General features: G+C 49.0%; 1 protein-coding gene and 1 pseudogene across 2 annotated transcripts; one reads left to right on the forward strand and one right to left on the reverse strand.

Annotated features, from left to right (window-relative positions):
- Positions 1 to 4259: 4259 nt before the first annotated feature.
- Positions 4260 to 5183, reverse strand: LOC113876317 (annotated as a pseudogene). Its single transcript, XR_003506455.1, has one exon. The product of XR_003506455.1 is annotated as a phosphatidylethanolamine-binding protein 1 pseudogene (transcript).
- A 6391-nt stretch (positions 5184 to 11574) lies between these two features.
- On the forward strand, positions 11575 to 13727 carry PGLYRP1 (peptidoglycan recognition protein 1). The gene is made up of 3 exons (XM_027515399.1): positions 11575 to 11959; positions 12685 to 12806; positions 13458 to 13727. Exons 1-3 carry the CDS (start codon positions 11691 to 11693, stop codon positions 13637 to 13639), a joined length of 573 nt encoding a protein of 190 aa, XP_027371200.1. The 5' UTR covers positions 11575 to 11690; the 3' UTR covers positions 13640 to 13727.
- Positions 13728 to 14233: the final 506 nt, after the last annotated feature.

Genomic DNA, 14233 nt, shown 5'->3' on the forward strand with positions numbered 1-14233 from the left:
TGGCTCAGGGGTAAAGCATGCTCCCGCCAATGCAGGAGACGCAGGTGCAATCCCTGCATTTTGAAGGAATCAGGAAGATCCCCTGGAGAAGGAAATGGCAACCCATGCCAGTATTCTTGCCTGGGAAACCCCAGGGATGAGGAGCCTGGTGGGGTCGCAAAGAATTGGATATGACTTAGTGACTAAGCAATGGTGTTGACAATCCCTTCTGGGTGAGATTCTGGAGGAGGGAGCTGGGTGGGGAGACTGGTTCTAGATTCTCTTGCTCCTTTACTGGAGGAGGAGGCGGTAGAGGAGGGGCTTTGAAAATCGCCTCTGCTTGGGATAGGAGGACCGTCCCCATCATCTCTGAGGTGCCGTGGGACCCCCTCCACAGACACCACCAACTCAGCACAGAGACACTTGGCCCAGAATGAGAAAAGTTCTAGTGTCTGTGTGACCTCCAGTCCTGGCATGGGACTTGAAGCGGCCTTGGTTGGCGCATTTCTGGGTCTACTGGGGCCTTGACGAAGATTGCGGCAGAGTCACCCCCTTGGAGAGCTTGTGGAATGATGAGCTCATCATGTTTGAGGGAAGATTCCCATTTCTGGGAGATGGAGGTGACCATCGGAGAGATGGTGCAGGGAAAAAACTGACTATTCTCATCCTCCATTCTCTACCCGGTCACCATGACTGGATTGTTCATGGGCTCCTCTCACTAAACCTCTTGAAAAATGTCCATTGGTGCGGAAAGTGCCTTCCAATATATTAAGTATTTTATTAAAAATTCCACACCTGTAGGGGCTTCCCTGGTGGTCCAGTGGTTGAGTCCAAGCTTCCAATGCAGAGGTCCCAGGTTGGATCCCTGGTCAGGGAACTAGATCCCACATGCCGAAAGTAAAGATCCCGAGTGCTGCGACCAAGACCTGGTGCACCAAATAAATACAATTTTTTTTAATTAAAGGAAAAAACAAACAAAAAACACAAAAGCCTTTCCTGGCTCAAAGGAACAGAGCCCCTTGGAGAAATGACTGATCTGGGAGCTGAGGCAGGGAAAGCACAACCTAGGCTGAAACATTTGGGGCCAGAAAGTGTGAAAGGGAGTAGACAGAGAGTGACAGGGACTTGTCAAAAGGACCTTGCCCCACAGTTTCTCATCACACATGGCCCAAAGCTGGCTCCAGGTGCTTGCTCTTCACTCCGCACCCCATCAGGAGATGCGCGTGCGGCGGCCTTGGCGGGCTGGGCGATCCTCGGTACCCATCTCAGCAGACCAGCGCCTCCATTGCGCGAAGGTGGCTCTCATGCAAACCCCTGACTCACACACCTAGACTCCTTGTTCCGCATTTCCAGACGGGTCGGGTGTGTGGCCAGCCTCACCACTGACCTCACGCATTCGCTTCATATACTTTGGTCCTGGTCCAGCGCTTGGAATCCCCCAACCCACGTCCACTAGTACAACTCACGCGGGGTGCACGGGGCACACTCCACCCCAGTCCCGACCACATACCTGGTCGCTGTGGGGCAGAGCAGGGAGGGAGAGCAGTTATGTCACGGGAGAGACAGGCCCCCAGGGAAATCACAAAACAGGACTCCTTCGAGGCTAAGTGACCCACCTGAGACTAAGGGAGAAAACGCGCGTGTGGACAAACAGGGTCGGCGCGCCCTCTGGCGGCGAAAGTGGGGACACGCGGGGAAGGATGCTCCATCTCCCACAATGCCAAGAACAATCCCCAGGTTAGAGCTGAAGGTGAAATGAAACTGTATTTCATCCAAGTGAAATACAGTGTACCAGGCTTTTCATAAGTAGTTATTCGTTTCCTTACTTACTGTCTGTCTTCCCCACATGAACGTGAGTGCTGGAAAGTCCTGTTTTGCTCACAGCTGAATTCCTAGCACCTACAACAGGTAAGTGGGACACACAGCGGGTGCTTAGTAAGTTATATGGACTGGAATTAACAATTTTGCCCTTGGATTCAGGCTTGAGTCTGACTCCGCAGGGCAAGGCATCCCCAGGAGCTAAAATGTGCCCGAGTCCCCATTTCTGGACATGGTCTGGGACCTCGAAGCCCCCGAATTTGCTGAACAAGTAGCTCAGCCTTTTTCTGAAACTTGGGCATGGGCCTGTTCCCTGAGTCAGTGATGTTAGGGGATCGGGAGTGCACCTCTAAACCTGAGGAAACCGCTCTATCTCTGGGGCTGTGGACAGAGCAGGGGCAAGCTGGTGGGGTGCACAGGTGGCCCCCATGGTGGGATGGGGGAAGGGCATTTAGAAAAGAAGAGGGATGGTCTTCAAGTTAGGAGTGGAGGGGCCTCCTGTCTGAAAGTCTCCATGTTCCTGGGTAGAATTCCAAGCTGTCAGGGAATTCTAAATTCCAGTGGGATCTTCCAGCCTCCAGTTCCTCCCCATTCCTGCAGGATGGGGAGCTGGGAGCACCTGTGAATGGAGGTTGCTTGAATAGCCCAGGTAAGGGGAGAAGACGCATATAGGGAGTCCTGAATGGGGAGGAGGGAGGTGTGAAAGGAGAGAAGTCCCCTCCCCCAGTAAAAAGGAACTAAAAGCAAGTGTTTATCACATGAGTATCGCAAATTACTGGAAGACTGACAGGGGGTACCCTCACGATCCAATAAATGTGAGAGAAAGCTGCCCCCCTTCCCCCACCTTATCTCCCCAGAGTGAACCTAGGACTTTGGCAGAAAAGAAAGTCCACTTTGAAATCACACCACCCAGAGTCGTTTGATAGGGACTGTCACTTTGCACGTATCTTTCTGTTTTCTTTTTTGGAGGTGTCTTTGTGAAGAGGGTAGATCATATTTTGTTTAGCAGCTGTTTGCTTGGTGTAAAACTTTGAAAAACTATTTATTGGGACTTCCATGGTGGTCCAGTGGTTAAGAATCTGCCTTCCGATGTAAGAGACGTGGGTTTGATCCCTTGGTTGGGGGACTAAGATCCCACATGTTGTGGAGCAACTAAACCCTATACCACAATGAAGATCCCATGGAAGACCCAATGCAACCAAATAAATCAACATATTTTAAAATATTTGTTTATTTTGGCTGCACCGGGTCTTGGCTGTGGCACCTAAGATCTTCACTGCAGCACCCATGTGGGATCTAGTTCCCTGACCAAGGATGGAACCCGGATCCCCTGCATTGGGATTGTGGAGTCTTACCCACTGGACCACCAGGGAAGTTCTGGGTGTATAACTTTTAAATCTTTAGCAATAGGGTGTGTAGGCCTCCATCTGTACTCTATTAACCATCGTGTGAGAGGCAGCCCCAGTGTTTACAACAGCCCTGTGAGGGAGGGACTGTTGTGAAGTCCATTTCACAGAGGGAGAAAGTGAGGGTGACTCAACCTGTGATATTCATATGCGTTTATTGCCAACTGTGTGCTTAGAACTTAGGATATAATGGTGTGTGAGAGGGGGAAATGATAGCCCATTTTTTACCTTTAAATGGGGCAAAAGTACATCCTGTACTTCTGGGGACAATCTCGTGTTTGCCCACTGATGCAACGTAAATATTAAGGGCTCCCTCATTCACTCTGAGGTGTCATGGTTTGGATAATAAATTATATGATGGCCCTTCTTAGAGACCGCACTGTATGGGAGAAACAAAGATTAAAGAATGAAACAGGGAGGTTTATAACTCCAGTTGTGACAAATACAGAGATGGAAATAGTGTGGGGAAAGTAAAATAGCAGGGTTTGTCTTCGTCCAAGATATCAGAAAGGCAGTGTCAGTCTGAGAAGGCGATGCTGAAGGACTAGTAAGTGACAATTAGGATGGAGCAGGTGAGCGGGGAACATTCCACGCTTGGGAACATCGAGGGAAACGTAAAGACGCTGCTTTGTGTTTTAATTTTTTTTTTCACATCTACACAGTGTTTTTATTTTTATTCAAACTATAAGCAAACAGCAAAATTAACACAATATTCACCAACTCCAGACCCGTTTTCTTTTTTAAACCAAAGTGTGATCAATTTAACAAGCACAGACTTTCAGATTCTGATAACCTCTTACCCAGCCCTGCTGCTCGTCTAGATGGCCAGGCTTTAACAGCAAAGCAATTTCTTCTACGGAGCTTTTTCCAGTATTGCTCTTTAAAGGAGCCACAGTGGGACACTGACACGCAGTAACCAGCCTGAGACGTGGGGGGTTAGTGGACATGCCGGCCCCTGGTTGTCTTGGTGAGACAGAGCCGTGAAAACACATGCCAGTAGGTACCTTCACACACAATTCTGTGCTCAGGCTCACAAAGGCAGAGACAGTCAATCTCTTTTTTGTTTTCAACCTCCCTTAAAGACTCTTTGAAGTTCTGTTCTAATACTGCAGACCTGGTCTTTTTACCAGAATTTTTTTTCTTCTTTAAAGTCTGGGTTGTTGTTCGTCTATTAACATTTGGATAAACTGCATCACAGTACCAAAGAATCCCCCACCAAAACGGAGTTCAAATTTGATCAAAACATAACCCCCCTAAAATTATACAATACAGGCAGAAGGAAAGAAAAGTCACCCTAAATCTAAATCTGACCACTCAGGGCTTAGGCAGAGAAATGGGGGAAAATCTACATGCATCACTAAACTGAAACACTGTCTGGGAACTCTGGGACAGTGTCCATCTCCTCTACTTCCCAGACAGCTGCTCGTAGAGCTTGGGCACATAATCATCCCATTTGGCCTGGTAACACGTGCCGGCCACTGGGGCCCCAAGCTCGTACTTTTTGCGGAAAGAGGCCACCTTGAATTTGCCACGGTGGTCTCCAGATCGGTTGCTGAGAATGGGCTCATCACACTTCAGTGGTCCTTTCTGCTCATAAACCAGCCAGACGTAGCAGTGCAGGCCTGTGCCCTTGGGAGGCCCAGAGCCCACATAATCGGAGAGAACCGTGCCACTGCTGATGTTGTTGCCCCTCATGTTGACCACCAGGAAATGGTGCCATTCCCTGTATTTGGGGTCCTTCCCGCTGGGAGCATCCAGATCTGTCAAGACCAAGGTGTACAATTTACCTAGATCAAGGCCATCCCATGTAGTGCTGGTGGGCCAGTTTTTAACCTGGGTGGGTGTCAGCACTTTGCCCAGTTCGTCGATCTCCGCCCCGCCATATTCGACCTGCAGCGGGTGCTGCGGCCGCTCATCCATTTCCTGCAGGCTCAGAGGCCCGGGCCACTTGCTGAGGTCCACCGGCATCACGGAGCCGAGCGGGTCAGATAGCAGAGAAAGTGGCTTGTGGACTCCTGCTTTGTGTTTTAAACTTGTTCTTGCTAGAATTACCATTTAATTGGACTTCTATCATTGTTGCTATAACAAAAAAACAAGTATTTTTTATTAACTGCAAGAAAATCTCGAGGGGATTTCAGTTCAGTTCAGTCACTCAGTCGTGTCCGACTCTTTGCGACCCCATGAATCACAGCACGCCAGGCCTCCCTGTCCATCATCAACTCCCGGAGTTCACCCAAACTCACGTCCATCGAGTCGGTGATGCCATCCAGCCATCTCATCCTCTGTCATCCCCTTCTCCTTCTGCCCCCAATCCCTCCCAGCATCAGAATCTTTTCCAATGAGTCAACTCTTCGCATGAGGTGGCCAAAGTATTGGAGTTTCAGCTTCAGCATCAGTCCTTCCAAAGAAATCCCAGGACTGACTTCCTTCAGAATGGGCTGGTTGGATCTCCTTGCAGTCCAAGGGACTCTCAAGAGTCTTCTCCAACACCACAGTTCAAAAGCATCAATTCTTCGGCGCTCAGCTTTCTTCTCAGTCCAACTCTCACATCCATACAGGAGCACTGGAAAAACCATAGCCTTGACTAGACAGACCTTTGTTGGCAAAGTAATGTCTCTGCTTTTGAATATGCTATCTAGGTTGGTCATAACTTTCCTTCCAAGGAGTAAGCGTCTTTTCATTTCATGGCTGCAATCACTATCTGCAGTGATTTTGGAGCCCACAAAAATAAAGTCTGACACGTTTCCACTGCTTCTCCATCTATTTCCCATGAAGTGATGGGACCAGATGCCGTGATCTTAGTTTTCTGAATGTTGAGCTTTAAGCCAACTTTTTCACTCTCCTCTTTCACTTTCATCAAGAGGCTTTTTAGTGCCTCTTCATTTTCTGCCATAAGGGTGGTGTCATCTGCATATCTGAGGTTATTGATATTTCTCTCGGCAATCTTGATTGCAGCTTGTACTTCTTCCAGCCCAGCATTTCTCATGATGTACTCTGCATAGAAGTTAAATAAGCAAGGTAACAATATACAGCCTTGACGAACTCCTTTTCCCATTTGGAACCAGTCTGTTGTTCCATATCCAGTTCGAGGGGGTTTATACCGGCTGAATTAAGTATTTTAAAAATTAAACAACAGCTGATGAATTAAATATTTTAAAAATTCAGCTTCCTAAAACATAGCGAATAAATCTAATTTCAGCCTATCAAAAAAGTACTCAAGTAATACTTTATATAAAATAGGTAACCAACAAAGCCCTACTGTGTTGTACAGGGAACTATACTCAATATTTTGTAATAATTTATAAGGGAAAAGAATCTGAAAAAGAATATCAACACATATATATGTAAATATGTGTGTGACTGAATCACTTTGCTGCACACCTGAAACTAATACAATATTGTAAATCACCTATACTTCAATTGAAAACTTACATGCGACTTCCCTGGTGATCCAGCGGCTAAGACTCTGAGCTCCCAATGCATGGGGTAGGGGTTTGATCCCTGGCCAGGGAACTAGATCCCACATACTGCAGCTAAGAGTTCACACCTGATGCAGCCAGATATTTAAATAAATAAATATTTTTAAATTACATTAAAAACATTTAAAAGACTCAAGTAATACAGTCCCAACTGTTATGGGCAATATAACAATTACCCATTGTTATAAATTGCTCTAAATGTTCGCAGGGGCATGTCTCATTTTTAGGCTGACAAGACACAGAATAAATAAAATTCTAACAAGGGAAGTCTTCATCCCACCTAGCTAATGACTGCACCCTAAGTTCCGTTAAGGAATATGTGTAAATATTTCTGTCTTTTTTACAAAAGGTTAGTTGAGTGTTTTGTAATCCGAAAGTTAAATTACAAGGTTGCTGAATTTCTTCAAATTCCTCTTTGTACAGAGTCCCCTGGGGGCAAGGTAGTCAAAGTTTCTTCATGGACAGCAAAAGGGCAGGGTGGCTGGGCAACTCCGGAAGAAGGTCTTGGCCATGATCGTGGTGAGGCTGGGGTGGAAGCAGCCCATTCTGTAGGCCATGGTGAGGAGCATAGGTCTCATCCTGAGTCATGAGGAGCCATGGAAAAAATAAGTCTGGGTTTTTGATTTGAGCCTGGGCCTCACAGGGGCCAGGGTGCATGATGCAAGGTCATTGAGAAGGTAGGAGCAAAATCCAGGTTCGAGAAGATGGTAACTGAATCGGAGTGGAGAGAGCAGAAATAGACAGGAGTATCCTGATTTATCAGATATTTAGGAGACGGACTTCCCTGGTGGTCCAGTTGTTAAGAATCTACCTTGCCAACGCACGGGACACAGATTTGATCCCTGGTCCTGGGAGATCCCATATGCTGTGGAGCAACTAAGCCCGTGTGCCACAACTACTGAGCCGCACACTCTAGAGCTCGTGCTCTGCAACAAGAGAAGCCCCTGCTCACAGCAACCAGTAGAAGTCCATGCTGAGCAATGAAGACCCAGTGCAACCAAAAAAAAAAGTGGGGGGGTAGTATTTAGGAGATAGCAGCATCATGACTTGGGGATGGACTAAACAGGCATCCAGTCATTCAGTAACTATCTATCGAGCATCTGCTTGGTGCTGGGCATCATTTTGGGTGCTGTTTTGGGGAGAGGGTAGGAGATGGTCAAGGATGGTGCTCAGATTTATGGCTTTTGTAACTGGAAGATGATCATATCATTCGCTCAGACAGGGACTCCCAGAAGAGGGCCAGTTCTGGAGGAGGAAATCCTCCATTTTGGAAATCCTGTGTTTGAGGTGCCTCTGGAGCACCCCAGTGGAGATGTCAAGTAGGCAGGTGGATACGCAGATCCAGGATTCAGCTGAGAGCTCAGACATAAAAATAGGAAAATTGTCTGCCTTTTGGTGTGACTGAAGCTATTGTCTGGATATGGTCACCTGGCAGAAGAGTATACTGATCAGGAAGGGAAGAATGAGTCTGAAAGTGAGAACAAAAGACCAGCCAGAGAAGGAGAAGGAAAATCAAGAAAGTCTTAGGACACAAAAGCTAGAGGAAGTGCGCATTCTGAGGAGGAGGAAGCATTCAGCTCTGTCCAATGCTGTCCAGTTGCTCAAGGTTATTCAGTGGCAGAGCTAAAATGTAAAGCTAGGTTCACACCATACGCAATTATAAATTTTAGCCCAGGTAAAGGTCTAAAAGTCACACACACAGTAACGTCTTTTTAATAGAAAATGTTTTATAATCTTATTTGTGGAAAGATCTTCTTAAGGTAAGACAGAAAACAAACTATTTTTTAAAAATTTTAATAGACTGGAGGAAAAGATTTGCAGTACATAGGGTTAAATCCTCATATGCAAAAACCCAACAGGAAAATGATTAAAGAAATAAGCAAACAGTTCCCAGAAGATGGACACAAACATCCATTAATATGTAAAAAGATATGTAAAATATGTCTAAGGTTGAGGAAATGCAAGTAAGACAATAATGAGATACCATTCCTTGGACTGATCACATGGCTGGAGAAACGAAACACTAAAACTTCTTTAGGAATGCCATTAAGCAATACCTAATAAAATCTAAAACGTAGCTTTTTCCTGACCAGGATATTTGTCCTGGTGTCCTCATGGTATGCAAAGTAACAGAGCTCTCCACTATTCACTCTATTAACTATCAATTCTATTAATTGTATTAAGTCTATAAAAAGTGCATTTGTACCCTTTTCTATATGTACCTGATTCTTTAATGCTCTATAAAGAACCGAGACACAAAATATACATACTCAACAACTCAGCAACCCTAGTAATGGGGTTGTTTTCTTTACTTTGCAACTTGATAAGAAAAGGCAATCCAATTTTTTTTTAATGGTCAATGGAAAATTAAAGACAACTGACCAAAGACACATCCGAAATGGGCAGCAAACAGAGAAATACAAAGTCCCTCAAGTGGTTATAAAATCACCAATTAATGTTCCAAAAGATTCCACTTTATACCCATAAATTTAAGAAGTGATAACACCCACTTTTGGGGTGAGTGGGGGCTCCAATACATTAGTAGTAGAAATATGAACTGTTAACAGTCTTCTGGGAAAAACAATCTGGTAATATCTATTAAATACGTATACCCTTCGACCTAGCAAGTCTATATGTATGATTTATAAACACTCCACTGTGTAAGGCTGCTATGTCTGACAATAATATTTTGTGCAGCACTGGGGGTGGGGGGTGAAGAGGGACTGAAAAATCTTCAAAGAAGAAATTCTATCCGACTTCCCTGGTGGTCCAGTTGTTTAAGAATCTGCCTACAAGTGCAGGGGACACGGGTTGGATCCCTGATCCAGGAAGATTTCACATGCTGAAGGGCAACCGAGCCCGAACACCACAACTACTGAGCCTGCGCTTTAGAGCCCGTGAGCTGCAACTACTCAGCCTGCCTGCCTACAGCCCGGGCTCTGCAACGAGAGAAGCCACTGCAGTGAGGAGCCCGTGCACTCGAGAGTGGGCCCTGCTCGCCAGAGAAAGTCTGAGCGCAGCAAGGAAGACCCAGCACAGCCAAAAATCAAATTTTAAAAAGAAATATTATGTAACTTTTATGAAAGACAGATTAGAACTATGTAGATGTTGCCCTGGAGAGATGCCAATGAAATATTAGGTGACAAAAGGCAAATCGATGCTATGGTTTTGATTTTACTTTTGTCCATACATGTATGTTTGTAGGAAGCAGAATGTGGTTTGGAGCTTAATCTCTGGAGTCTGGAACTTGTGGCAACATCCAGGCATCACCATCTTCTCCCTGAATGTAATAACCCTTTTGTGCCTCAGCTTCCTTGATTATAGAAAAGGCAGGGTTAATAATATCTGCCTCACACACCTTGCCGGGAGCACGCACTGAGATCATTCATGAACATGCTTGAGGATGCCTGGTGAGCCATTTAGCGATATCATGAGGTATAAGCATGATCCACATAAGCTTGGAGGATACGGTGGAAGAAAATATACCACACTCGTCTCATTGGTGACCTCGGGTGGGTGGGGCTGGACAGAGGGGGACACAGCTGATTAAAATTTGTGTCAATTCAACTTGTTACAGCCAGCATACATTATTTTTAATTTTTTCCATTTATTTACTTTTGGTTGCACTGGGTCTTTTTGTGGCGAGCAGGCTTTCTCCAGTTACGACCAGCAAAGGCTACTCTCTAGTTTTGGTGCACAGGCTTCTCATTGCGATGGCTTCTCTTGTTGCAGAACCCGGGCTCTAGGCACATGGGCTTCAGTCGTTGCGGCCCATGGGCCCTAGAATATGGGCTCAGTAGTTGTACGTGGGCTTAGCTGCCCCTCGGCATGTGGAATCTGCCTGCACCAGGCATCAAACCCGTGTCTCCTGTATTGGCAGGTGATTTCTCAACCACAGGACCACCAGGGAAGTCCTTTAAAATTTTCTCATTAGAGCATGGTTGATCTACAATGTTAATGTAGCGTCTGCTATACAGCAAAGTGTAGCATATGTTATCTTGTAAAAAAAACACAAAACCCTACCAAAGTAGAAGGAAAAGCAAACCAGGCAGTCTTCCCTGAACTCAGCAAGTGCCTCTAGGAGGTAATGGGAAAGGAGACCTGCGCAAGGCAGAGTCCCCAGGGGAGTCTTCTGCCCCACCTGTGATCCCAAGCAGCTGAGTGGTGCTAGGTAATGGCTGTTCCTCTCTGGACCTCAGGATCCCTCCTGTGGAGCTTACCTCCAAGGGAAGATCTGAGGTCAAATCCCGGTGAAGCTTATGTGGCACTCTGAGTCAGACATCTTCTAAGCAATCATCCCATGAATTAGATACTTTATAGGATCAGGCCCATTTTGCAGGTGGGGAAAACTGAGTCACAGAAAGGTTAGAGTCACTTGCGCAAGTTCACACACTGGAATGTCACCAGATTTAAACACAGGCAGCCTGGCTCTGAATGGGGGTTCTGGACCACCAGGCTCTCCTATCTTCCATGTGTCAGCAAAGTGATCAGCCCGCTTCTGGCCTCAGTTTACTCAACTGTGAAATGGGCTTTCCATATCAGGCTTAGGCCCAGGAGAAGTGCTTTCAAAAATGGGCGCCTGTGTTTCTTCAGTTCCTTGCAGGAAGAAGGCAGAAGAGGCCTCAGGGCCTCCCTGTTTTCTCTCCTCCTGGTTTTAAGCTCCTGGTGAGTTGTCCAATGGCTCACCGAGGGCAGAGACAAAGCAGGGCAGAGATCCAGACACTGGGTCTTCCAGAAACCACGGTTTCGCCCAGGGGCCTGTGTGCCTCTCCCCACCCCCGACTCCCAGCTGGATGAGCGGGCTCCCCTCTCCCTACCCCGCCCAGACCTGACCATACCACATCCTGTTGGGGCCCCGCCAGAGCAGGAAGAGGAGTCCCTCCGGTTGTGAGGCAAGACCTTTACCGCATGGCTCCCTCCACCCCACTGCCCCCACCGAGTCCCCGTAGATAAAGGCCCAGGGCCGCCGCGCGTCCTAGGAATCTCCGCGTGTCCTTTCCTGCCTGCCATGTCTCGCCGCTACACACCGCTCGCCTGGGTCCTCCTCGCCCTCCTGGGCCTCGGGGCGGCTCAAGACTGCGGCAGCATCGTGTCCCGCGGAAAGTGGGGCGCCCTGGCATCCAAGTGCAGCCAGAGGCTAAGACAGCCTGTGCGCTACGTGGTGGTGTCGCACACGGCGGGCAGCGTCTGCAACACTCCGGCCTCGTGCCAGAGGCAGGCCCAAAACGTGCAGTACTACCACGTGCGGGAGCGGGGCTGGTGCGACGTGGGCTACAAGTGAGTGCACAGGGGAGGCCGGGGCTGGAGCCGGGGATATAGGCGAGAGGAGCGCGCGGGGCGACGGGAGACCGCGGGCACCAATTCTGGAGCCGCCTGCAACGTCTGTTTCTCCCCCAGCGTCGCCGCTTAGGGCTGGGCTTGTGCAGGCAGTGCAGACGTGCAAGGGGGAGGGGAAGGGGCTGCAGTCCTGGCTCTGACCCCAGAGGAAGGGACAGCTTTTGCAGGTGCACAGGAACAAGCCCTGTGCACTGGATTCGCTTGGTAAAGTCTAGTGCCTGGTGAAGCCGGGGTTGGGGCTACAGTCCCAGCTCCATTTACCGCTGCTTGAGCCCTGGGGCAGGCAGTCCCCTCTCTCAGCTTCAGGGTCATCTCCCTCCTCTGCAAAGTCAACCGGGTCGTGGGCCACTCTATTGCTGAGCCAGCCAGTACTCCTTAGAACGATGCCTGGCTGTGTGACCTCGGGCAGGTGTTGCCACCTCTCTGAGTAGCTATCGGATGGGGGCAGTGGCAACTCATGGGGTTAGGGATGCGAAAAGGTGCACTAGAGCTGTGCTTGACAAATAGCAAGGGCGAGGGTCATTGTTTTTATTGTGGAAGATCAGGGGATAAGGAGGAGGGTTGTTGGGGAAATTGTGAGTGGCAGGGGCAGGGACAGGGGTGGGGTGAGCAGAGGAGGGAGGAGTCCTCCTTCAGGAAGCCCTCCATCATTTTCCCACCCACAGTTTCCTGATCGGAGAAGATGGGCTCGTGTATGAGGGCCGGGGCTGGAACACCTTAGGTGCTCACTCTGGGCCCACGTGGAACCCCATAGCCATCGGCATCTCCTTCATGGGCAACTACATGCGTAAGTGTCCAGCCATCAGCGAGGGGGCTGACATGGGTTCTGGGGGATGGCACTTCGTGCTGCGTCCTGGCTGGGAGGCTCTGCCACCTACAACCTCTCTGACCTCAGGCGTGATTCTGTTTCTGAGCCTCGTTTCCTCTTTTGGATAAAGTCCATTTCCAACTACACGGTTTCAGATGAGTTCATCTCTATAAAAGTTCTTAGGTCAGTCCATGAACTGGAGGGTTAGGGTTAACCTGAGAAGTGCTTGGAGTGAATTGCCATTTCCTCCTCCAGGGGAATCTTCCCGACCCAGGGATCGAACCCGGGTCTCCTGCATTGCGGGTAGATTCTTTACCGTCTGAGCTACCAGGGAAGCCCCAGAAGTGCTTGATAAGTGGCAGCTACAGCTGTGGATCGGATGGGAAGGTCTGGGGGCAGAGGAGGGTGAATAAATGATCATCTTGAAGGCCGACACTTGTGGAGGGCTTGCTCTATACACAGTCACTCATCTTATCCCCCAGCCCTGTGGGCAGGTGCTGTCATTCTCCCCTTTCACAGATGAGAAAACTTAGGCACAGAGAGCAGTGGCAGGCCGGGTTCTGGGCCCAAGTGGGCCTCCCTCGGCCCTTGGAGGAAGCCCCAGCCTAACTCCTGCCTCTCCTCCCCCAGATCGGGTGCCCCCGGCCTCTGCTCTCAGGGCGGCCCAGAGTCTGCTGGCTTGTGGCGCAGCTCGGGGATACCTGACTCCTAACTACGAGGTCAAAGGACACCGCGATGTGCAGCAGACGCTCTCTCCAGGGGACGAGCTCTATAAAATCATCCAGCAGTGGCCGCACTACCGCCGCGTGTGAGGGCCTGTCCGTCTTCTCACACCCCACCCATCCCATCAGAAACCCCACCGCCTTCCCCTGCCCCAATAAAGGCGAAGCTTAAACTGTATTCCTGTGTCCTGCCATATGCCTCTTCTCTCTTCCTCCCACAGACCTCAGCCACACACCCCGCCCCTACCCCTAACCTCCCAGCACTCTGACCTTGCTGGTGCTCAGAACCCAGAGGTCCCGACCCTGAACCGAGACCCCAGAGATCCCAGCTGGGAAGCAACATCACAGCTCAGAACCCGGAGGTCTCAGGTCAGAGCGCCGGGAATCAGCACCAAGTCCGCTGAGACGTCACCACCAGCAGCTCAGGAGTCCTCACCTCCTGGACAGTGAGCCATGCTACAAGACACCCCCTCTCTACCTCACCACCAAAGACATTCAGTGCAGCATCTCTGCTCGGATCGCTGTGGGGATGAGCTGCTCACTCCCAACCCTCGGGTCCCCCTCTTTCATCGCTTTAGAAAGTGCGGGAGTCTTTCCTGAGCCTGTAGCCCCATCTGCCTCCCAAGTCACAGCCAGAAATACACACAGGTCCCAGTTAAACACCCTGCCATCCCAGCCACCAGA

Source organism: Bos indicus x Bos taurus, chromosome 18, assembly GCF_003369695.1.
Source record: "Bos indicus x Bos taurus breed Angus x Brahman F1 hybrid chromosome 18, Bos_hybrid_MaternalHap_v2.0, whole genome shotgun sequence".
Classification (NCBI taxonomy): domain Eukaryota; kingdom Metazoa; phylum Chordata; class Mammalia; order Artiodactyla; family Bovidae; genus Bos; species Bos indicus x Bos taurus.